Here is a 25,939-nt window from a genome sequence, read left to right on the forward strand (position 1 = left end):
ACATACACTATGGTATCTAGCTGCTATTGGTGTACTAAGAACTTTTCCTTCTATTTGTTCAGTTTTGTTGTGGTTTCCAATAAGTTTTTGCCAAATATTTTCATAAAAAGAAAAAATGACCCATCACAAAACCAGCAGAATGTTCACCGAGTGGAGATCTGCACAGTGCAGTAACAAATATCCAAGATCTCTTGTGTTTTTCATGTCAACTGAGACTTGATTTACTCCTACATTATGCTTGCACTCTTCTACTCAAACCCTTATGTAGAGAAAATCCATTTCCAGCCAAAAACACAACTTTGGAATACAATGATCCATGAACTCCTCTCTCTTTGAAACATGTTTAATGTTCAGCCTTATACCTCAACATGGATTTATTTCATCACTCTGTACTTGTCCTGTTAAGCATAGTTCTATTTTAAAGATTTTTGTCTCTATATTTCACTGCTAGAATTTTTTGAAGAGCATAATCTGGTATGTCCTTGTAACTGGGTACCCCCAGATTTAATTTATCTGATGTGTCATAAGGGAATTTTTTTTATAATAGTTACACTAATCCAGTGGCTAACCATTTCCAGAAGGGACAGTTCTCCTGTGTCAAGACTTACCAACTAACCCTCAGAGCTCTGAAGTGCTAGAAGACCACTCATATTCCTTCTGGGTTTCACCTGAACTGTGTCCACATGCAGTCACTGCTGAAGGGGGGTAAGCAAGGGTAGGACAGCTCTCTCCAGAGGCAGCCAGCACGCAGGACTGATGTGACAACTTGTACAATTCCAGGAACAGCCATTCATCTCAATACAGTGCAAGCCACCCTCTGGCCAGCCTTTCTCCATTGAACATGCAAGGCACTTTGGATGACTGATTTAGGTGAGCTATTTAACCCAGATAAAGATGACCCAAATCCCACCTTAGAAACTAAAAGTAATCCTAAGGACATCATGTGATTTGCATTTATTTAGTTCACTTCAGTATTTGACCAGCTATGACACAGCTACTTGTTAAAATTGGTAACTCAGCACTAATATGCTTAAATGTAGGCAAAACAGGTATCACCACTCACACGAAAGTAACAGAAATACAAAAACAGTACCATTTTTCATGTGTGTATGATGGCAGTATTCACCACAATTTAATATTGAATTACAAGCATCAAGCTCTGGAAAAGACGTCAACTATTACACTTCAATTGTTTTAAAGGTATTATTTTAGTGTCATGTTTCATAGGAAAACTGTTGCGTTGTTTGGTTGGGTTTAGCAAGCCGCAGCCTTCTCAGAGGGTGCAGCGGGGCTGCTTAGGACAGAGAGGCAGGTCCGCTCTCCCGCAGCCCCTCCGGACGGCCCCGCGCCCCTGCTCTGGCCAGCTGTCAGCTCCGCAACACGGGGACAGTAAAGGAGGCAGAAGAAGGGTCCCTCACGGCGATCTCAGAGGAACTTTTATTGTCACACGCTGACCAGCTGGCTCCCAGCGGCGGAAACACACCTGGTCCGGGCGCAGGGGATTTTCTCAGGGGTTCAGGGGCGGTAGCTGGGCGGAGTTGGGGTACTGGAACCAATAGGGAGAACTGGAGGGAGAGGCCAGGGCTAAGGGCAGGGGAAGGGGGGGGAACAATGTGGAATAAGAAAAGCAGTGGGTAAATACAGTACCACAGAAAACCATACTTCTCTATTATTCATCTGACATTTAAGGCTTTTTAAATATTCTTTCCTAGGAATATAAAGACTTACATCACAAAAGACAACTTTTAAGAGGACTTTATTAAATCTGACAACTGACTAACTGGACTGTGTGCAATTAATAAGAAAATCTGATAATTGAGCAACAAAGGATTGTTCAATGACAGCACTTTTTTTTTTTTATTTCTGCAGTTTTACAGATCTTCAGTTCTGCAAATACAACATCTGAGTAAGACATTACTCTTTCTAGTTTACACCCACACTTCATGAGATTATTGCAGTGTGGAAAATGTCACATTGCTTCGCCTGGTGGAAGAGCCACAGAAATGACTGGAACACACAAAATTAGTCCTGCCCATACACTTTCTCAGCTGAAAACATCTGCATAGGACTGACTGGGTGTCTCACTCTTTTACACCTTTTTCACTTACTATTTTAATTGATATACAAATATAGTAGAGACTTTTATACAAACTATCAGATTCATTATTCTGGGATCCAATTTCAAAAAGTTAATACTGAGAAAACAGTGAACTTTGTAGAGATCTCTTCTAATGCTCTGCAGAGGAGCTCATAGGTCACTACTTGCATATTGGGTTTTAAACTTACCCTTCAAACATATAAAAATGGTTTAGATACTTTCTCTGTTGCAAACTTAAATATGTCCTTTACTTTTGAAGAGTGCACTATATGCTTTACCCTCAGGCTCAGCAAGAGATCTGTTACGATTGACTTGATGGTCATATTCCTAATAGAACAAGTCACTGAAAGTACTGTTCTTGTTTCCTAGAGAAATTTCACAAAATTCTTCTTGAAACACAGGATGGGACAGGAGTTTACTGGGATTATATCCATATATTTTACTAATCAAGATCAGTTTCTTCTGTTAGTCTTTGAAAAAATCTTTTTTCCAGTTGAATCCAACTTATCTTGGAGGGTTCATTTTCTCCCAAAACAACTATACCAAACATGCTGAAAAGCACAGTATAAATTGGTTTGGTTTGAATTCCCTTGCTGCTAGATGTTAACTGGCATTCCCAGGTTCAGTGCACTCAGTCAGTAACTTGCTCAGTCTGAGTCTTCTTTGTTTTCCAGAGGGGACACTTCTGCTACTTCTGCTCCTATTCTTGCTGGAAGAGACATCTCCAAATGGCTCTGAGTCTTTCACTTGGACTTAAGTAAGTTTTCCCATTCAACAGTGGACTCACTATTTTTAGGAATTGCTGGAAAGAGTGACTGCATCTTAGTTTGAAATTCTTTCATCTATAAAAGAGATTTAAAAATAGAATCAGTTAACTGTTACTAAGGAACACATAAAGTAGCACCATGAACCCCAGGCTTATCCCACAGAAGAAGGTGTGCGAAGCAAAGAATAAGTAAAAAGCTTTCAAAATAATAGAAAATTAAGACTTTCCCTCTGTTTATGTTGGTTCAGTTGACAAAGTGAAAAAAAGCATGAAGGGACCCACAACAATCACCCCTTCTAATGCACTACACTGGGGTGCCTGATTTGGAGTGCTTGCCTGAATGATCCACTACTGTTACATGAATTACTATACACACACACACACACACACACAAAATATTTTTGTTTGGAGGAAAATTATCTCAATGAAATGTGCCCCTATTTTGACTGCAGTGCCTTTTTCTACACTTGTAATGGATGAAAGGTCCAATAGTCTATTCAACGATTTTAAAACAAGGGCTAAAGCAAAATACTGGTCAGCTCTGACAGCTTAGGTCTATCCCACCATATGGATAAAGGTGACAAAACAAAGTCTAATTCAAATGTATATACCAGTAGGAAAGAAAACAAGATTCCTAACGATATATGGGACCAAGCTTTTCTTTCACTGCTGAGAAAATACTGTGAAAGAGGAAGTGTATCCGTATTTTATATATATATATATTTATAATTTATATTTATGCTAAGAATTTTATCACCAATGTCTGATTCAGTAGTCCTGGAATGCCAGCACTAAACATTGACTTTAAAAAAATCACTTATATTAGAATATTTACATTTAGTGAGCTTCTTTCTTCCAGGACTTTTACATGTATTTTTACATATATATTTTAAAGGATGGGCATGGAAAAACCAAATCAGTGAAAATCCCATTACACAAACAGCAGGATGTACAGGCAAAGTTTTGGACTGCTATTTTTAGGAAGCTCTATGACAGAATCTATGACATTCACACAGAGAAGACAGGATGTGGTATTCAAGCACTGGATGCAATGACCTCTTGAAGAGCAAATGCTGTCTCAGGCAGTATGTCCCACAGAGAGGTTCCAGGAAATCTAGATATTCCAAACAGCCACACAGGCATCTACTCTAAAATGCCTATGTTTTGTGTGTTATAGGTCATCAGTATTTATACAAATACCTCTGGGTTGTTTTCTCTTCAAGTCCTTCTGTGTATGAATAATTCTGACAAAGAATTGGTCCTTCTTTAGAGACATGCTACCAGAATGCAATTGTTCAAGTTACAGCTGATCTACAGAATGAAATATCATGTATATCTGATATACAAAGAATGAAACAATTTACAAAGAAATTACCAGTCCTTTAGTAACACAGTAGCTAACTATGATGGATGAAAGCATTTCAGAACCCTAGCTTTTGTGTAATAATGCCTGGGTACTGCTAATCAAATAAAAATACATGTTATATAAAGCAGGAGGAAAATTCAGAGCCAAATTATCCTTTTTGCTTTTTCCTGATTTTGTTCCTAAGTAAAACTAATTCACTCTCTGTTTTGTATTTCATTCTGATCAGATAGTTGTTTTGATTAATTATTCCTTCTTGGATTTTAAAAATCTTGGCAATCACCCACAATTGTTCCTAAACTAACATTTTTGCTTCTTATTTAAAACTGAAAAGCTCTCATAGACAGCTAATGTTCCCAAGAATAATAAACACCAGTATCAGAGCTGATGTAGAGGAACAGCCCGAATTACATTAAACAATTGCTGACAATTAAATACAAGTATTTACGGTAGGAAATGTTTTAGGAGCTTTGGCTTAGCTGTTTTTTTCCAGTCCTATGTAATTAAGTTATCCCAGCTCACTGATGGATGGAAAGTATTCAATTTACTTAACATTTTTTGCTTCCTAAAGAGTGATTCAACTCTTCTACTCTTTCATCTCACTCTAAGTATTATCTGGGTGTTTGGAACACAGGAATGGTCAGATACTAACCTGATGTAATATGCTGTAGCTCTGTTAGTGTAACTGGAGATAAAACATTCAGCACCAGCCAATCATCTGGTGCAATGTGGATTTTCTGGCTGTTTCTAAACTAAGACTTAAATTTCTCTTAGTGTAAAATTTAAATGATAAACTCATTTAAGTTTAAGATAAGCCCTACAAGACACCTCTGTTACCCCACTGAAGATGCACAAAACCAAAGTGAAACTAACAGCAATTCTATAAAGCCTCCAAAAAGAAGATGATGGGTGGAGGAGCCACGCAGAAAACTACAGTGATTCCTCACTCTGACAACCACCTCATAATGATTAACATGCCGAACCCTAACTCTTGAATGCAAAAAGCTGTCTTGTCTGGAAAATAAAACACTTCAACTCTGTTCTGAAAGAAAAAAAAGGTATTTATTTAGAAAGCAGTGAAACACTGCTAGCAGTTGCAGATTTAAGAATATTAGATAGATTTCTGTCCCCTCAGATCATTAATTTATGTTCTGCAGGTAAAAGCAACTAATTTCCTGGAAAAGCAATTTTTCCTTAACACGTGGATCAGATCTGAAATATTCAGTGTCTTTCTTTTGCTTTTAAGACTCCCTGAGAAATTTTCTCAGCCTTGCGTTCCCAGATTTTGATGCTTATTTGTAAAACCTCTTGAAAGTGATGCCAGACTCAATGTTTCATTTACCACTTATTCTCTTGCCTGCCCTTTTCCACAAGCCCGCACTGCACAAAAATAGTTTCTCATTGCAATTCACAGCTTTGACCACGTTTTATGTTTTTCCACAGATTTTCTTCCTTTGTGATTCCTGGACAGTGATCTATTTCAATAAATTGTAATGCCAAGCTGATCACTACTGTGCACTGTCTTCTCAGTGTAACACTTTCGGCTGTCAGCTCTTTAAGAAGGACATTATCTGCAGTGACTGGCAAGGGCCTCATTAATACATGACTTCACAGTATGTCTAAACCAGGGCCAATTTCTTCCCAACAAAAATGTCACAGCTAGCTCTTACTAGAACCTTTCATTTCTATAGCTCCTAAAAGATACTACACCTGATCATTTCTCTCCACAACGGTTTTTGAGATCTCACTAGTAAGACATTAAGCAACTTAATTAGTACCAGTCATGGACTCCTATTTTTCCCCTCTCCTCCCAGTCAGATAGTGCAGTACAATGTTTCATTGGGGTTTTGACCTGGACCTCTAAGGTATCTTCCCCCTTCCCTCCTGTTCCACTAAGAACATCAACTTCTGAGTTTCTTCCTTCATTTCCACATTTGTGCTTGTTGCTCTCCCAAATGCACTTCCAAATCCCAGCCACTGTCTTCCCTGCACTCTCAGCTCCTCTAAAACTCACTTCTCACACTTTCTTAAACCACGGAGAAAGCTTTGAAAAAAGAACCATTCTCTGGTGTCACGGAACTGGTGTATACCCACATAAATAACCATGAAAATAGGATCCCTAAGTTCCTGTCCCTTGTCTCCCACTGACAATGCCTGCTTGCTTACAAACCATTCTAATACCCCATTTTAGGCTGTAACTTCTTCATGGATTAACTTTATGATCTTAGAGGTCTTTTCCAGTCTAAATGATTCTTTCAGTCAGAGACTTAGAGCTCAGTCTTCTTGGCCTTGATTGATGGAACTCTAAAATATTTTTATATTTAGGACCAAATTTGGCCTCCAAAGTACCTCACACTGGCTTCAGGGTTGTTCTTGCTTGCATTTAGTTGACACTAAATGGGTCATACTAGGCCCAGTGCGACCTCAAAGTATCCCTGCAGAGAAAGTTTGTTCACTAAACATTTAAGTTAGTCCCTCAACAAGCTGGGCATACCAGTGTCCAGTCCTCCTGCAGTGTGGTGAGATTCTTGTGAAGACAATTAATCAGCTTTATGTTCTATTAATGCTGAACACTTGAGATGTGAGAATTGGGACCTTGTCTTCACTTGCTTTAACTCTTGGGACAAACACACTCCTTGATGAGGGAAATGCTGCAGTTAGGAATCTGTGTCTTGCCCTGCCTTTTCTTTTCAACAGACATGCCACTCGAGAGGTCTCTTCTCCTCTTCTCCTGTATTTCCTCCAGATTCCACAATATTCACATCAGTGGTCTCAAATCAAAAGGCATTAATTTAATTACAAGAGCTAATGTGCTATGTACTAAGCACTGGAATGTTTTGAAATAACTCACTGCAATGGCTGCCTCTTTATTATTGTCAGCCACACTGGCACTGGGGTACTCGGTTCAACTGTGATAATGTCTTCAATTAATAGTGCAGTAAACCAAGCACTAAAAGCTGAATGTATTCTACCTCTTCCCGCTGCCTTCAGTACCATAGGCCACTCTCAACTGCTGCTTCTGAACGTAGTGGTACATGAACGATCTGTAACACATTTCTTAACATTCCAGCACGCTCCATTCCTGCAGGCGACTCTCTGAAGTGAATTTCACTCAAGTGAATTCTGTTTTTTTGTCACAGATATTACGGAGCTTGACGCTGTTTTTTCTTGCCAAATAAATTACAGTAACTGTTCTACCTCTGTCAGGCTTCTCTCTAAAAGGGTATCATCTACCTTACTGCATTAAATAATCTGTAATAGCTATAGATCACTGTTACTTTCTTATCTTAACCTAATGATCCTGCCTCAGATGGCAAAAATATGGGGACCTAAAAGCATCTTCCATTTAATAATCTCTTTTTAATGTACATCGTTGACAGAATGTCACACAAAAATTGGGATAGCACTATTACTGAGAGCACTTACATGGCTGCTCATATTAAAATGAATGGAAGAGGGGCTAAAAGAGTCTATTTGATTCCTAGAATGAAAGTTTTACTAAGAAATGTTCTCTTTAATGTCTGACATTCATAATAGACCAACCCAGATTCCAGGAATTATTAGTTTCCTATTTTAGTACTTGTATCAGTAAGAACTGCTTACATTAGCTTCCAAGTGAAATAAGGTTACATGCCCTGAACTGGAATATCAAGTGGCAGCAGAATGCAGTCTGTACATGCCCTCTGTTCTCCTCAGCCACCATCCATTTCACAAGGCATGAAGATGAGGCAGACGGCCCTGGATTTAAAAGTATCAGCGAGGATTGCTCTTGTCACCTTTTCCCAAATCTTAAAGTAATTGCTGTTGTCCTTGTTAGCAAATGATTACCAAGGGCCAGGTTCAGAAATAGCAAGTTATTTGTAGAAAATGACAAGTGTTGAGCCCTTGCAGGACTGGAGGAGCAGAGCAGCCAGCCTGGCAGCTGAAGGTGATTGTCCTTCTCTCAGTGTAAAATGGGGCACTCACTGCGGGTCACGCTGTGCCAGTTCTGGAATAAGCATGGAAAATAGAGCCCTGGTTCACATTCTTACATCTTGCACTTCACTGGCAAAGGCATCATGAACGTTTGGATTACGCAGAACTACAAGTCTATGAAAACGGCCCTGAGAGTGTCAATCCTGGCAGTAAACATCCTAATATTTAACCACCTTGCACTGTACTCTCATAGTACACTGTTCACCACCTATTTGCCGATTCCAGTGTTTCAGGCTTGCAGAGAGAAAAGCAGCAGCAGAACTGTGTTAAACTATCTAGAGAAGTCAGGAGCTCATACTGGCCCCCTGTCTCATGGAGGCTTACACACATGCCTAACCTTATGCGGTGTTGAGCACTCTCTCTGAAACCAGAGGGCTATTTGCAGTGCCTAAAATTAAACAAACACATTGACATATTTTTCCACAAATTTATCTCTATAAATCTTGTGTAAGTGGGTAAAACACATCCTGTGCTTTTTAAAAGAAAATCAGCATGAAAATAACCTAAGTGAACTTTACAGGGAGAAGGGGAGAGGAACATCACTGTTTAGAACGAAGCTGTCAGCGTTCCCAAACAATTAGAAATATGTAGTAGCCTCCCACAGCTACTCCATATTCTGTCTTGAAATACCGGTGAACTACAGAGACCTGACAAGTCACAGGGGTCAGGCTGCCTCTTTTCCAATTATTGGGTCACATGATGAGATAAAAACACATGAAATACTTTCCTCGTGTTACTTTTCCATGAGTGCAGAAGACATGTTGCTAATTCATAAATGGGAAGAGAGCTGGTCTACATCACAAACATATTTTACTAGCCTCACTTTGGCTTCATTTCAGTGCAAATGTGACTTAGATCCCAAAGTGGGAAGAAGATGCTATTCCAGTAGAAAAGCCTTAAGAAAGTAAAACTGTTCTGGGTTAAGGTTAGATAATTTTGAACTAAAAAAAAAAAAAAGGGATGTGGTTAGCTAGTTATGTTCAAATTTTTTATTCACAGAGACAATAATTTTGTAAACTGGATTCTGAAAAAAAAAAAAAAAAAAAAGGATTTCCTTAGGTTCAGAGATACAGGAGTGTTCTTTTCACTTTTATACATTTCCATGTTGATATTTCTGAAATAAAATGTCAAGGACTTAAATTTTTGTAGTATATGGTACCTCAAAGTAAAGGCTTTTGTGCCATGCAGAAAAATTGAGTGTGGAATACTTTTGATATTACTAAAGAATGTGCCATTTATTTCTGCAGAATCTTACTTTCAAATCTGGGTGCCTGGAAAGGACATCCACATCATTAGTCTATTATGGTGTATTAGTCATTGCCCCTTAGTCACCCTGGGCAATTTGAAAAATTAATCTTGGAATAATTTTAAATTTAAAGAAGTAAAATATCCACATTTATAAAGCTAAACTGGTTATGGACCAAAAATCTCAGGACGAGTCTCTCAACCCTATAAACTCTTCTGCGCTGTAATTTGGATTTCTGAATTAAATTCAAAACAGGAATTGTCTGCAAGCAAGCAGTTTCCTGTAAAAAGCAAGCTGAGTAATTTCTTTCCTCTCTATGCCCAGGAATTAATTGTATGTATAATCCACAAGTGAGATTCAAGGCTGGGGAAAGGGCCGGTAAAAACCCAAAACTCTTTGGTGAGGCTTCACCCTCAAGGCCATGACTGTCGCTGAATTCCATGCAGGAAGCTGTCAGAGCCAGTGTGACCCCCAGAGGCAGGCGGGAGAGCCAGATGCCTCCAGGCAAGCAGAGCACTGGGGATCCTGGCCTATAGCGGGGCACGGCAAGCATGGCCATGCACCACAATTAACACACAGGAGGATGCCAGGGGACCAAGATGTAGCACGAACAACTTGCACCCATCAGAGAAGCCTGGATTCAGATCTTGCTTGTACATGCACATTTTATAGTTCTATGTGGCCAAGACGTGGATCAACCCACTCATCCACTTAGGGTGACACAGAGGTGTTTCAGACCACGGCTTCCCAACAGGTTGCTGGCAGCCAACAGCTGCAAGTCTCTCCCAAGACACAACAGCAAAACTCCTCAAGACAGCTACAGTTACAGCCTTCCCATATTCTTGAAATACTCCCTTACAGTTGTCCCTATTCATAAAGCAGATGTAGCAGCTTTCCAGTAGGAAAATGATGATGTTAATCCTTGAATAATCATTGGGCCTTATCAAGTAAACAGTGAAGCCCATTGGTTTCTTTTTTCCCTTCTTGGATAAAATACTAGCAGTACATACGTGTGGAGGAAAGTCTTCTCCAAACCAAACTGATTAGGCACTATAAGCGGTACAGAAAAATCCAGTATAAGCAGGAGGACAAAGTGCTAACTTGTACTAGTACTCCACCTTCTCTCTAAGAGCTTGAGTTTAAATAAGTGTTGAGGAAATTTAAAAAAATTTTAAATGGGCAGATTTGATTTCTATAGAAATATGTGATGATGAAATAGCAAGGAAAAGGTAAATTTCTATTATGCTATCAGACATAAGCATGATGAGGGAGGAACAGAAACTTCACGAAGAATATTTATGTGAGGATTAAAAACAACAATAATTAAAAACTAATAACAAAAAATTTAGGAACGACTCTAGGATGTCTATAATTATTTTAGGAGATATGGTGCTTTTATAGCAACATTTGCTCATTTACGAAATAGAATAATAATTTCAGCCACTGCAATATGCCTATATTGAGATTTATAAATCTCAGTACTATTTACAGATGCCAAGCCCAGGAACATCTGAAAACTATGTCTCCAAGCTCTCATCTTCTATTTTAAATTAATCCATCCTTAAAGCCAATACTCTTTTGTATTTATACTGTGCCTATGACTATACTTTCACAAAATTATATCAAGCATCTCGTGACATAAGCAGGGGGATGTTATTTTTACGCTTAAAATGGTGATTCAGAGGTTAGATTTTCTCTAGAGAAAAGCAGTTCACTTAGGAAATGTTCTTACCAACAAAGCCAAGCATATATTCTCTGCATTGCTTCTAATTGTTTTAGATGTCTCTTTAAGGCCATGCAATTGTTTTAGACTCTTAATATTTTAAAAGTTATCAATGAAAAACAGGATATTTCATTAGGAGACACCATAAAAGTGATAAACTAATATTTTATATTAGTCACAAATTGCTAAGCAATTCTTCTCACTATTTTTCCAGCTTTTCAGAGAACAGCAACAATCAGAATCTCACAAACCTACATATGAATCATCCCAGCCCTTTTCCTACGGGACAGAGAATGCTTTTATTTCTGAGGAAAAGAAACCTAATTTATTGAGGGCATGAGGAACAAGAGGGCTTTTAAAGCATAATTTATCTTGTTTGTTAATTGTTGTACGCTTCAGTCTACAAGGGCTGAGGGCACTGTTCTGCTTTTAAAAGAAGGTTCATAATCGCTGGCAGTTTAAAAAAAAAGAAAAAAAAAGAACATCAGACATTAATAGATATGTTTTAGTATCTGACAAGTACTCTATAGCTGCGAGTTTAGTTCAAAATAAAGGTTTACAACTCAGCCATTAATTTCTAAAAAATTCCAGAAAACTTAAAGAAAACTGTCACCTGCTCTAGGTGACCCTACCTTGGCAGGGGGATTGGACTACACACTCTCCAGTGGTCCCTTCAAACCCTAGTTATTCTGTGATTCTATGAAACTTTTCCCAGTAATAAAAAGGCATGGTGGATCATAATACTAGTAGAATATGTAAATAAAATTAAAAAGGTTTAATTTTTCAAAACTTCAATGAAAATACTCATTTAGTTCAACTGTAGCAACAGCAGGTTTAAGATATTTTGAATATTTTACTTTTAAAAATTCTTACTGAGTGAAACACCATTTATTCTTTAACTGAAAATTTTTAATTTCATTGAAAAGCTCATATGCAGAATGTTGAAATAAGATGTTTCTACTATTATTCAACTTTAAAATAAACCTGAAATGATAAATTGGCCAAACTCAACTTTTCTACAAAATTTATTTCAATACTTCCATGTTTTGCATCAGCAAACAGCCATCCCACTGCACCACGAGTGGGCACCTACATGGTTTGGAAGCTGCAAGCTCAAAACCAGCAAGATAGTGCCATGGAAGATAATACCAGGATGTGGTAGCTGTTAAATAGCAAATAAGCTTGTTGAAAACAGTGGTGCCAATTTATGTCAAGCCAGACTTATTTCAAGCTTGTGTTTAACACAACACATGTCCTTCCACATTGTAAGGTGCCTCAGAGAGGAAAGCTGTGGGTATGTCTGGATGAGTCTCAGATTCAGATCAAGCGTGGTCTTTGGAAGCAAATCTCCCAGTTGTCATGCTTCCTGGGCATGAGTCTGTGTACTACTGAACAGTCTCAAAATGCATGACCTGCAGTTTTTTAGGGTGACACAAATCTGAAGCGTTCTAGTAGTGCACATAACATAGTCCAACTGCAAACAGGCATTCAAGCCATAGGGCAAGGCCAGCGTCAGTCCCAATTTGGAAAATTCCTGGAATGGTTGTAGATATCAGATCCTCAGCCTGCTAATGCTTCACTGTCCCAGTGCTGCTGGCCGATGATACTCACTAATATAGACAGAGCTTCTATGCTCAGAGATAATCAAAGGTGGTATGCATTTAAATATTGTTCTGAGAGGTTGCAGGAAGCAAGTGAAAAAAGTCTGATTATTACTGACAAGTGGTTATTTTCTTCAAGAGGTACAACATAAAAGTAGATAACCACCATCTCCTAGGTTCTGAAAAAAGATTTCTCTTTTATACTTCTGAAAAATAGAACTTAAACCATTATCAAACTAAGTCCTCATTGAACCATCACTTCTTCACTTCAGAATAAGAGTTCAGAGGAACTTAGTAGGGTTTATTACTTACCTGCCTGTTCTCATATTACAACAGTGGTAAGTGCAATCAGGGAATATTAACAACCCAACCTGAGACAGAGTAAAATCTTTTATATTCCTTACCAAGACATAAAGATCAGTTACTTACTCTCTCCCCTGGGTTTTGACACTGGCATAAAAGCAGCAGACCGTAAAGCTACAGAGAACCACCTTTAACAATAAAGCCATTTAAGAGCTGGAAGCAGTCATTGTCACAGCACTGTTTTAAGAACTAATAAACCACAAAGATTAAATAAAAATCTAGAATCACCAAATCTGATGCATCACCTCAGTGCCTGGAAGGAATTTTAACAACAGCTTGCTTCTAGGGCAAACACAGGCTGTCTCAGAAGGTGTGAGGACAAGGAATCCTGAACTGTGGCTTCCGTTTCCTTCCACGACACAAACTGCTGAGCAATCGTGCTGCTAACACAGATTAATTACAAAAATTACAACTCATCAAGGAAATATCACTCCACTTTGCTCTTGTCATTTCATCTCTGACTTTGGGAGCGATGACAAAATAATTTAAACAGCCACAAAGCTTAAGGTAATATATATTTTTATCAATCACTTGCTGTCTCATCAATAATTCACTCTCACAGGAAACACGTACCCCACCATTAGAAGCCACAGTATTCTGGCAGCGGCAGCCAGTGAGGCCGCTCTGCTGGGCTCTGGCTGGGGGCAGCAGCGTTTGGCAGTGCAGCACCGCTTGTCTAAAGCCCGGCTGGCTGTGGGACCCGAGCCCGCAGTCCCCGGGATCAGGGATGAGCCGGGCCCTTGGCGCGGGCGCTGCTGTTCCGGCCGGCGCCACCGGGTGTCGCTGCGGGGCAGCGGCGGCGCCTCGGCCGCGCCCGGCCCCGGGGGAGCCGCCGGGAGCGGGGCGGGAACACAAACGCCAGAAACCAACCCGGATTGGGGCACAGCAGCACCTGCCTGCCTTAGTTCTACCCTCCAGGGGTGCGGGAAAGGCCCATCACGGCTCCCTGCCGGCGCCGGGCCGCTCACAAGGCATTCCCGGCGCGTGGCACAAGGATCAGGGCCGCCAGTGACACCGACTGCACATCGCACTGCCTCGCAGCGGGGCGCGGCTGGCGTGGGCAGCGTTCAGAGCACAAAAAGCACGGAGCACACCTCGCACTGCACTTCTCCAACCTCAGTGAGCAGATCTGCTCTCTTCTCCGGCCCAGCCAGCCAAGCCCCGGTGTGCTGCGGGCCGGCCAGGACGGGAACTGCCCCCGGCCTTCCTGGCCACACCAATCCCTCGTAAACATCTGCTGGTTCTGTTACTCCTCCTGGTGTGACTTCTGCCAATCCAACACATCTGATTTTCTACTGAGGCTTCTTGTACTTCATTCAAGGCATTAAACACTTAACCATTCAGTCTTACTTGACTCAGAACTCCCCCTCAAACCTGGCAAGTGAAAGTCAGTCCTTTATTCACCAAGATGCCACCTCGAGAGTCCCAGGGACTGAGCTGGCAAAGGATTTGAGAGAGCGCTGGAGTTGAGGTACTCCTATGTGCAAATGAAACATCCTTCTTGTTTGCTAAATGAAACACCTGCAGTGCTTACAATCAGAATTTTATTATCCTTCACAATTTAATACCAAGAGAAGCTATTTAAAATCAAGAGACTGTATTAGCTGTCAATAATGTTATCAGTATTGCTCTTAAACAGATGAAGCTGCTGCCTAGCAGGACCAGGTCACTAATTAGCAGGTCCCAAGGGCAGCTTGTTACTGTTAAGAGGAAGAGACTGGGCAGAACGTCGTCCTCTCTCTGTCCAGCTGCCAAAACTTTAGTTATTAAATTCACCCGGGTTCCTGGCATCAAAATTAGTCTCCCCCCAAGCTACATCTAATACAGCACACTGAGAGGCTAAAGTCTGCTTTAAGTCCCTAGTTTTCAAATCTTGATACCTGATGCTACTAGATTGGAAACTGTGACTTGAAATTTTACAGGTATTGGAAACTTGCATGGACTACAGAGCCAGTGAATTCACAGTTCTCAACCTCACTGAAGACTCAAGACATTTTATTCAGGTAAATCTGTAAAAGCCTCCTTTTAAAACATTTAACTGAAATTAAAATGTTCATTTGCAAATGTCAAACTTAGATCAAAATCTACAGTGTCTTCCATGATCTGAACAGTTTATGTGGAAAGAAACTTTATTTCACTCAGTCCTAAATTCGGTTTCCTAAAAATAAAACTTTATTTATTTTTGTGGGCATCTAATAATTATTAGACATAACATATGCACTGCAATTTACTCAAAGAGTAAAAATCAGTATTGTAACTGACTGTTAATCTATTATCTCTGCTTACATGAACACAATTAAGGATTTTCAAAAGTATCACAATGTTCCTCAAAAGTTTTAGGACAACGTATCAAATAAAAACAGGCCCTTCTGAGAATGAGCATATGTTTAAGGGTCTAATTTATTTTTAGCGCTATGAACCTCTTTGGTCAGAATATTCCATTTTTAACAAGCTTATACTTTTGTACCTCCAGCAATTTTAAACATATATATATATTTGATTTTAACAGCTATATAGCAACAGGAAATTTACAAATTGCTGATTTTTGATTCTGCAATAATGAATAGCACTACTGTATGTGTTTCCTTTCTGCAGTGAAAATTTAGAATTCTATAGTGAATGCAATAAGTATCTCAGTGGAAAGCAGAAAGAGCTGTTCCAAATAATCTCTTGACAGAAATCTACTCCTTCAGCATCTGCAATCCTCACTGTGCACTACAGTGAAACATAAGCACTCCACGACAGAAAACAATACTAAAAGACATTTTCAAGAGCCTCTTAAAACACAGTTTCCCTCACCTTCTTTCAACACTAACGCAACACAGAATATAATAAGGTGCACCTTTCTGACCAGGAACACTCAACAATTCTCTAAAATGCTTGCAGTTTGCTTCTGACGCAAGAGCCTTTGCTGTCAGAAGTCCCAGGAGACTCAGACATGTCCTGGGGCTTGGCCATCTCAAGCTTATGTGGGTGTTCCCTGTCAGGCAGCCACAAGAAAAGCCTAACAGGGAAACCAGTAACTGTGGGTCTAGGCCAGTACTTCTCAAGGAAGTAAAAATTAAGCTTACCAACTACCAAAAAACAGATAACGTAAATTGCAGACTAGGATCAGACTCTGCTGTCCTTCAGCAGGACCAGACACCCTGACAGAATGAGAAATCAGAATTGGCAGTATAGTGTGAAATGAGTCCTTCTGACTGGTGATAGGACTGCTAGCAAACTGAGTGAACTGTTGTAGCTCAGCATGCAGAGAGTATAAACTGATACTCCCACTCTTCCTCCCCCTTCCCCGACATTCCAACTCAGCCACATGTGGAGGACTTCAGTTTAAACAAAATGTGTTGTAGCTGCCTCCTATGTCCTGCCATGCTTTTTTGGTGTTCGGCCTTCCTTTATCTGTTCCTACAGAGATTCAAGATTGAAAGCTAAGAAATAAAGGATTGTGTAATTCTGTATTTGGGACTCAAAGTGTGAGCTACAGGATACATCAGCAGAGTAGACAAGCAATAAGAGCTTCAAGAAAGGTATTAATGAGAACAGTACTAAGATGAAGTAGTATTACCTTCCTCCTTTATATATGCTTTGCTGAATATATAAATAATTACCATGTAGGGTAAAGGAAGTCTATTCATTCCTAGTCCTAAAGTGGATGCAAACAGCTCTGCCAAACTTATAGCTGCAGGGGACTCTAAGTCATGGCTCATTACTAGGGGCAAACAAAAATGCTCACATGACCTTTAGTGTTCACACTCAACGTTGTGAAACACTGGAACATAATCAATTTACTAAAGATAGCTGTAGCTGGTATCCTGGGATGTACAAATGCTTCCTGAGCTTCTCTGCCTTGACATGACATGTCAAGGACCACCATTCCAATGCACATGATACTACTCCAGTTTCTGTCCCTTGCTGCTTCTAGAAAGCAAGCTGGTTTCCTTTCAATTTTTCTTACATTCTCTGTGCCCTGATGAAAAAAATAGAACTTGGAAAAATAAATGGATTGCTCTAAAGATAGGATTCAAGGGGGTAGCCTTCACTTCAATAAGCAAAGGATATACAAAGTTAGCTACTATTTTAGTCTCTAAATTTGAACTCTGGTTCTTTTGTGAAGTATCTGAAACATCTGTGCAAATAAACATAACGCAGGAGAAAACTGTTCCTCCCCCTAAACTGTCTCCTCCCACAACTTGCCATTTTTGCAGATGTAAGAACACCTTCCCTGTTTGCACACATTCTGGTTAGTCATTCTATGTGTGGTGAATGAAGGTGTAATTCTTAGGCTGAAGCAGTATAGAGATGCCATCCCAAGATGCATGACCCAAAGAAAAATACGGAGTTGAGGGGATCATATTTGCTACTCACACTGTGCACACCCAGAGCCTTCCAGATGGCAAAACTCAGCAATCCAACTCCGCACCACGCATAGAGTGAGCCCCATCCTAGGGCTCGTAAGGCCAGCGATGAACCACTCTCTGGTAGTGCAGCTGTAGCAGTAATCCCCTAGAACCAAAGATAAAGAGATCATGACAAGGCAAACAATAATTGGAAAAAAAATTAGAACTAAAAAAGTTGGTGATTTAGATTTTTTCCTGACCTGCCAGTTGTACTAGTGTGGCCACAGAAAATCTTATGGCTGCCAGCACATCTGAAGAGCCAAGAAAGGGGCTGGATGAACTGTGTTCCTACCAGGAGCAGCTTTCACGGTTGCCAGTGCCAGTGCAACCCAGGGATGATTTTCATTGCCCAGAAATACCAAAGTCAGCTGTTTCATGGGCAAAAGAATCCAATGCTCAGTTATCTCACCGGTCAAAATACAAAACTGAATTGAAACCAGTCACAAGCCCTTATGCCAGTGACATCTGAACATAATCACTGTATATCACTGATTTTGGTACTTTTTCATGGGGGGCACCCAGCGGCCTACAGGTCTTTATCTGCACTTCTGGAACAGCACACTGGGAAACTGCAAGAACACAAGCAGCTTTCATCTGGACATGGAAAGGGTATAACAGTGACCCAGGGACTAATTTCAAGGGGCTACAACTCTGAAGAAGCTCTGGAAACTATTTAGGAAAATTTTTTAAACACAACCAACCATGCTGAACCCATGCCCATGCAGAGTTCACCAAGCAGCAACACTGCAAACGCTCTGTGGTCTCCACACTTCTCATTTTTGTCAGAAGACATCTACAAGAGCAGGTGGTTTTAAGATACTGCTGCATAGAAGTCTGCCATGAGACGTGTCCTGAAAACACAAAACACTCACGTGGAAAAGCCACCTCAGGCCAAGAATGGAGCATCAGCAATGATGGGGTCCCAGCCACAATGAAACCTTCTCTGTCACAGCACATAAATGGACATTGCAGCTTCCAGGGGCACCAGGCACATGCTGGGTGACATCAATCCATGTGCACCCCACACTCACTGCTAGCTGGCCGTTCTCATCTCACAATGCCCATTGTACTGCACCTATTTGGTATAGCAGAGCTTCAACCTGTGTAGCCCACAGCAGCAGTCAGACAGACAGAATACTCTTGCTCATACTGGCAACTGCCATTCAGAGGATTTTTTTTCCCCTCCGAATGATCACTGTTCAATTGTTCACAAACAAACACAGATTTTAGATGGTGATTGTTAAAGATGGGCATCTATGTTCCTTCGACAACTCAACAGTTCCACTTAACTGGGTATCTTGGAAAAACCCCAACTAATTATTGCTCAGGGGTAACATAAATGAGATTGCACACATAAAATTATATTCAATAAAGAATTATTTCATTTATAGTCTAAAATACAGAAAAGTGAAATTAACTTGTGGAAGGATCAAAAAAACTTTTCTCCAAAATGTGCCAAAGAATCGTTCTCTTTTACTCATCACAAAAAGCAGGGAAAAAAAATCTTTTGTATTCTTGCTTTAAAAAAGCTTTGAAATTTTTACTTTTTTTTTTTTAATGCTTCTCTGTCTTCTTTGATACAATTAAACATACTTAGTGTCTACCACTATGGTCAGTCAAGTAGCACCTGTAGTTTTTCTCCTCTCGGCTTCATATTTACTGAAATGTTAAAATGATCCTCAGACAGTTCTCAGCATTGACACTTTCCCTTAGGATTTAGCTGTAGGCACAGCTACCCAAGGAGAAGCCCACACTTGGAAAGGGCACAAGAAAAATATTGGAATAAATAAGGGTATCTTGGCTCTTATTTATTCCGGTTTGGACATCCCAAAGTGGAAGCTGTTAACAAAAACAATGCTCTGTAAGCATACACACACACAAACAGCAGAGATCTCTAGTCACACTATAATATCAGGTCCTATTATCTCCTTACCACAGATAATGAACTATTATAACTCTTTCAGTTACTACTGCTTGGAGCAGATTTGAAATGCTGATTACTTTTGACATTTTTCCTGCTTCCGTCGTCTAATCATATACAACAACACTGAGAAAAAAATTGTCCCATTTAGAAGATGGGAAATGAATGGACAAAAATATCCTCTACACAGAATCTTTAAATAGGAGTCATTATCTGTGAAAATTGCTGGCAAAAAACCCACCCGAATACTATTTAAATGCTTGATTGTACCAGAAAAATAGTGGTAAATGGAAACAACTGATCTGGTTTTACTGACTGCAGTCAAACAGGGTTCAGTCACAGGCTGATTCCTCAGGGTACTTAAGTACACAGTTAAGGGTTTCTGTAAACAGGGCAGTTGGTTAAATGATTATCAGATATGCTGTCCAGAGCATCAAGAAAGCTGATTAATGAAAGCCTAAAAAATTAAAAAGGACAACAGTACCATGAGAAAAAAAAAGTCACAATCAAAAAAACATTTTAAAGATAATTTTTATTTGCTAACCTGTTATTCTGTGATCAGATTGTTTTCTCATCACTACTGCTTTGAAAAAACAAATTCTTTAATTTAAAGAATGAGCTTTTAAACAATATTTGAGTCTTTCCAAAAACAGGCCAGAAAAAAATAGGGCAGAATTAGCTGATTTGTTTTCCAAATATATGCTGCTTTTTTTATTTGGTTGGTTGTTGTTGTTTTGTTTTCCTCTGGAAGATATAAACAGGAAGCAGGAGAAGGAAAAAAAATCACTTTTTTTTTAATTCAAACACAGGCCTTGATCATATAACTGCTCCCTTGTGTGTGGAATGTTTCCAAAAGGAAGCAGTGCCTAAAATAAAGTGTGTTCAACTGTTTGGGTTGATTGTGTTCAGTGTATCACTGTTTTGTGTGACCTAATCCATTGTACAATTAAACACCTGAATAAATGCTGGTAGAAGTGGACACCTCTGACAAGGAGGCTGCTGCAGCTGAGCATTTAATTTTAACACCCCCTCCCCCATAATTTCTTAACCGAAGTTTTTCTCAGTGGTTCATCACTAAACAGGATAATGTAATCTCCGTTTTTAAGACAATTTGGGCATCAGTCCTACCAATGTTTATATTTACTTTAATTCACCACCAAGGTATTACAACTTTATCTCTTGCCAGTAACACTGACACTACTCTACAAGAGTAGGATCTCATACTGTTGCCTCCTGGTGGTTTGAATGCAGTCATGAAGCCATGATGCTATGATGCTACAGGTTCCCCTCTAAATTGCTGCTTTTTTTTTCCTCCCCTAAAACTATTTAAATCTGACCCAGGCTGCATTACATTTGCTTCCTGTTTCTACCTGATTTGCACGCCTCCATTTCACCAACACAAAAACTGGCACTAGCCAGAAAAGAAGCTGAAACAATAGGTCTTGCATTTTTTCCTAAACACTGAGCAACAATTCTCATTCCTTCAGACCTTCCCCCTAGTTCATACCAGCACAGTCACTGCAGTCATGCAGTGAAGTGGATCAGATGACTGATTTGGACCAAAACTAATGAAGGAAATAAAAAAAAACCCATTAATTAACCAGGATCATCTCACCAACCCAATAGCACACATATTGGTGTCTTCACTGGAACAGGAATAAATTGCCAGAAACTAAGGGCTGGTTGAATTAATTCTTTCAACATCAATGCTGGCTGATGTTGGCTTAAAGAACCTGCCAAACTATGGCCTCACCTTAACATGGAAAAAAATAGTATTTAGGCATTGAACATCTAAGAAGGGTGCAATTTCCTGTAGCTATTATTATACATGATGTATTATTAAAAGTTACTTGCAGTAACTATAAATTTAGGTAAAAATGCTAATGCAAAACTTCATTGGTACCTCAGAGAGCTTCTATAGAGAGTTAAGCCATTCTCAAAGTCTAGCCTTTCCTTTTTTAAGCTGCTCACTGAAAAGTACCTTGCCAAACAAGTATCTTTCCACACTCTGGAGCATTGAAGTTGAAGGGCCCATGAATCAGAGATTTTTGCTAGCAAACTGTTGTAATTCCTTTGCACAAATACCAACAGATACAGTTTTCAGCAAAGATCGAAATGGTATATATCACTTGATGACATTTCCAGCATATATATCCTTGGATGTCAATGCAATGTCACTCTTGATAAATTTCACACCGATAACAGGACAGCTCAGACACCCAAGAATATGTGCAAGCTGGAAAAAATGCAGTGCTCAAGAGAAAGGAAATTTAAAAAAAAAACATGGTGAAAAAGGAGACAATTTCCTTATTGCAATGTATTTCCACAGCTTGTGAAACAACTTCTCATGAAGTTTTCTATTTTTTCTATTTCAAAAAAGAAACTCATGCTTATTGTTTCCGTAAAGGCAATGGATGAGTTATGCCATAGCAGCCTAGAGAGGAAAGTGGGAAGGCAAATGAAGGATCCTCATGCTCTTTGACCACAAAGGGAGATTACGAGTGATCAGAGATGAAGGTTCTGATATAAAGTACGATGGAAGATTTTTTTTTTCTCTTGATATGCATTGAATTAACTTGATATGTTATTGAATCATCATTTTTAAAATAAACACAACTGATCAGTTCTTACTTCCCTAAGAACATCTGTAATACATGTTGCATTTTAGGAGCTTGGTGGAGATGAGACTGATCAATTTCAAGGGCATATTTTTGACACTTTCAGCAATAACAAAGCATTAGTGAGGAATAAAACATCCTTCAATCACATGTGCTGTGTTTCAAACTAATATACCAACATGGTATAACAGCTAGCTTTGCTTTGCAGTTCTTTTCTTCAGAATGCACAAGTGGATCCAGTTAGTAATTGCCTGAGCTCAGATTAATTTTGGGCATCAGATCTCATAGTTCCATAATATTCATTCTCATCCTTCCCCTTACACAGTAGGATGGGAGTGGAGAGCTTTAATTTTGACTAAATGATTCCACTTACATATTCCACAGTTTGCAGACCTTCTACCTCCTCATTCCCATCCTTACTGCAGTCACCTTGCTTCCAGACTCACTGCAGCACTGAGACCGCATGCTGAACTGGATCACTGAGGTGATACAGGCTCATGTCTGAAGTGTGTTCACATCACAGAATCAAACGAGACCAGCAATTTTATTCCACTGTACAGAAGTATGATTCCAGCAAACAGTGTAAGCATTATGTATTTCAGCTAATCTCAAGTACTAAAGTGTTCAGCAGGGCCAACTCCGAACTGATTTTTAAATGAATCCTACCCCTGTACTGAATTCAATTAAGTCTAGTGCTCTCATCATCAGCTTTGCCAAGTTCCACATATATCATCATGTCTATAAGGCATCCAGTGCATTCTTATTTCCTGCACATCACTACTGGAAAACAGCTTAAAGGAACAAACCTTACTGAACCAGTCTGGGTTCTTCTTTTTTGTCATTGCAAGCGTGGTGCCAAAACCTGCTATCATTCCCGCTGTAGCAACAGTACCTAGAAAAATTCCACCTGCCAAGAAAAGTTGAAGAAATAAAAATCAACACTTCATTACTTAAGGGGAAGGAAAAAAACAACCAAGGTGTTTAGAAAATAAAAAACACGAAAAATTAAGATCTGTCAGCACATGCTGAAGGGAAAGTCCCAGTTAACTCAATATGACAAAATAGCAAGACAAAGAATTAGTTCTATAAAAGAGAGCACTTTGAAAATAATGGCACGTGTATATATTTTCAAGCCACACACAGAAATTCAAATTCTAGGATGCTTTTTCACGGTACTTTGAAGTTTCTCTCAGTCCAGAGCCAGGCTACTAAAATCATCTTGTTCTTTGGTTATGCCTCACTCTTCCCCAAAAGAGAAATTTAATTGGTTTTGTTGCATCACTTGTTATTTCAAAGGATCACCTAAAAACGGTCACCACCAGTTCCTCTGAAGACCACTACATAAGCAACACTTGGTCTTTGGCTTTATGTTCTAATGCTCAATTTAAAATTCTGAAAAAATGTAAATTTTTTTTTGTAATTTGAAACAATTTTTTTAAAACAAAGGAAATTACACTCGCAGAAGCTTTCCCAAGACAGAAAGCATCCCTTGCTTTTCAGTCCTTTCAGTGTTTCCAAAGTCACTTGGGGTACCTGGATTCCTTCTAGCTCTTTCACCGAAGGCACACGTAGCCATACCTGCCCACTTTTAAGAAAAAGGCTTGTTACAAAGACTTACTGCACTGTAGAAACCAATCTGATTAATATTAAAATTTTAAAATTTCAGGGGGTTACATGTTCTTCCCTTGCAGGTATTGATACCCACCCTGTTTTCCCTTTCCTAATACCAGTTAGGTAATTAAAAAATGGTCTGAATAGGAAGTAAGAAGCAAAATACAGTTAAGTTAGATCTTAATTTTAAAAAGTTTTTATCTGATTACTGTGATGAAGAAGTTTCCTGTACTCGTGTCAATGAAATCTGTTAGGTACCTCCTCTGCCTGGGAGCACAAAAACCTCGCATCCTGACCGAATTATGCAGTCCACAAAGTTTGACATTTCCAGGCCTGTAACCAACATTTCCCCGATTTCAGGCACAATAATTGGTGTGGGTACGTCCATCCTCTGGCCGGGCGCGTCCCGGGATGTCCCGGCCGGCGGCGCTGGGAAAGGGCTGCCTGAGCCCCAGCCTCCGCTCCGCCGGGGGGCGCGGGGAGACCGAGCAGACACCGGGAGCAGCCCGGAGATACGTATAAAAATCACAATATAATATAAACATAAAGCAGGACAGCGCCGCCAGCCCGCCGGACGTGCGCCCGCTGCCCTGCGGCTGTGTGCGGCTGCGGAGACTCTGGCTCTGCCCTACCCGCAGTTCTCCCGGTTCGTTCCCTTCGGGAATCCGCAGCGCTGCCCGGCGCCCGCGGGAGCCGCCTCTTCCCCGAGCGCTCCTGCCCCCTTCGGCCCGGCAGCGCCGAGCGCGGACTCCCGCAGGGCTGAGCTCCCTCCGGGAAGGAGGCGGCTCCGCTCAGCGCCCGTCCCGCGTCCCGCGTCCCGCGTCCCGCATCCCGCATCCCGCCCAGCTGCCCGCGCCGTGCCGGGCCCAGTGCCCCGGGGCACGGCGCCTGAAGGGTGACCGGCGCCGCCGCTGCCAAGGACGAGGGAAAAGGCGGCCGGCGCTGCAGGGGCTTCCCCGCTGTGTCCAGAAGCCTCGGCGAGGGCATTCCCAAACATCTCGCCTTCTGCCCGGGGGCGGGAGAGTGGGGAAAGACCTGGGGCTACGGCAAGGGGAGCACGGCTGGGGACGGTGTCAGGGCTGCCGCACACGCTGCCGCTCGTCCCTGACCCGTGCAGGGGCAGGAGGGGAGGAGAAGGGAGGAGAGGAAGGCTGTCTGCACCTTTGATTAAGAAGAGCTTGTCCTGGGATGCCACAGAGCCCGCAGCCCCCCGGGGCAGGGACAGCCCGCGCCCGGGGTCCAGCGGCGCTGCGGGCACTGCCCCATCACGGGCGGCCCCGCCGGCAGCCGCCCCCATGGCCCAGGACACGGGAGTAGGAGGGGGCGGCGGCTGCAACCCGGAAGGAGAAGGAGCTGGGCTGGCACACGCAGCCGCCTTTCCTCCTCGTCCCCCTCCTCGGCCGCGCAGCCGGGCGGGGATCCCGCGGGAGCGCGGGCGGAGCTGCAGCTGCGTTGGGAACGGCCTCCTGTTGTTGGGGCGCGTTCAGCGTCCCGAGAGCCCAAATCGCGCAGAGGGAAGATGAGAAAAAGTTGTCAAAGCCTCTTTTAAATCAAGTCTTTTGTAGCAGCCTCGTAAGGGTTTTGATTTGGGTTGTTTTGGGGTTTTTTTTTTTTTATGTCCGTGGGACAGATCGCGTAGTGGACTTTACCAAATAAAACTGGGAGACCAAATAAAACTTAATTCCCATGAATTCTAGGAAGGTGTACCTTGACGAATGGCGTTGCTTTAAAGTACATATTTTTGTTCTAAATTCTCATTCTTTCAAGTTATGTAAATAGTTTCTCACGCTACGAGAACATACATTTGAGTTTTTTTCATCTCTGTGCCACCCTAATTCTCAGCTGCTGATGAATATAAATTGATGTGCTATCTAATTTTATCGCTTTATCAAACACTGTACTAATTTAAGATTCAGTATGGACCGGTAAAGTGTATTTTTAGTTGTAACAGTCAGTACTTCAACAGCAAACAATGAATGTAAATAAATCCAAACCAAGCATTTCTTCCCCAGCTTCCTTCTTTGTATCTTTCAACATAATTTATAGCATGTATCTAAGGGTCTAATTATAGGGACTGGGTTGCTAGGCAAAAATTTAGTATTTTGGGAAACTTCCTGTTCATGGTACTTCTAAAAACCAGTCCAAAGCTGTTTCCTAATAGTCCATGTGCTGTGTAAATTAAACAATGTTTTACACAGAGAGCCCATCACTAACTCATTTTTTTCTAATCTGGACAGCAGGCAAATGACTCCTAATC

At 40.8% G+C, this 25,939-nt stretch overlaps 1 protein-coding gene across 2 annotated transcripts; it reads right to left on the reverse strand.

The window, feature by feature from the left end:
* Positions 1 to 1,739: 1,739 nt before the first annotated feature.
* TMEM242 (transmembrane protein 242) lies at positions 1,740 to 25,091 on the reverse strand. Of its 2 annotated transcripts, none has more exons than XM_032101931.1 (4): positions 24,844 to 25,034; positions 22,878 to 22,978; positions 17,501 to 17,638; positions 1,740 to 2,940 (listed from the first exon to the last, which is right to left on the reverse strand). In XM_032101931.1, the coding sequence occupies exons 1-4, from the start codon at positions 24,977 to 24,979 to the stop codon at positions 2,842 to 2,844; spliced, it is 474 nt and encodes a 157-aa protein (XP_031957822.1). In that variant the 5' UTR covers positions 24,980 to 25,034; the 3' UTR covers positions 1,740 to 2,841. The 2 variants fall into 2 exon arrangements, with proteins under 2 accessions (XP_031957822.1, XP_031957823.1); XM_032101932.1 differs by lacking the exon at positions 1,740 to 2,940 and adding an exon at positions 15,114 to 16,540 and having other exon boundaries at positions 24,844 to 25,091.
* Positions 25,092 to 25,939: the final 848 nt, after the last annotated feature.

This window comes from Corvus moneduloides, chromosome 3 (genome assembly GCF_009650955.1).
Source record: "Corvus moneduloides isolate bCorMon1 chromosome 3, bCorMon1.pri, whole genome shotgun sequence".
In the NCBI taxonomy this organism is placed as follows: domain Eukaryota; kingdom Metazoa; phylum Chordata; class Aves; order Passeriformes; family Corvidae; genus Corvus; species Corvus moneduloides.

Coding starts and splice junctions, on each gene's coding strand:
- TMEM242 (XM_032101931.1), bottom strand. CDS start 24,979: ATGGGGGCGGCTGCCGGCGGGGCCGCCCGTGATGGGGCAGTGCCCGCA. Junction 22,979..24,843: donor CAAGCTCTTCTTAATCAAAG/GTGCAGACAGCC, acceptor TTTTCTTGGCAG/GTGGAATTTTTCTAGGTACT. Junction 2,941..17,500: donor AGGCTCTGGGTGTGCACAGT/GTGAGTAGCAAA, acceptor TCTCTTTTATAG/ATGAAAGAATTTCAAACTAA.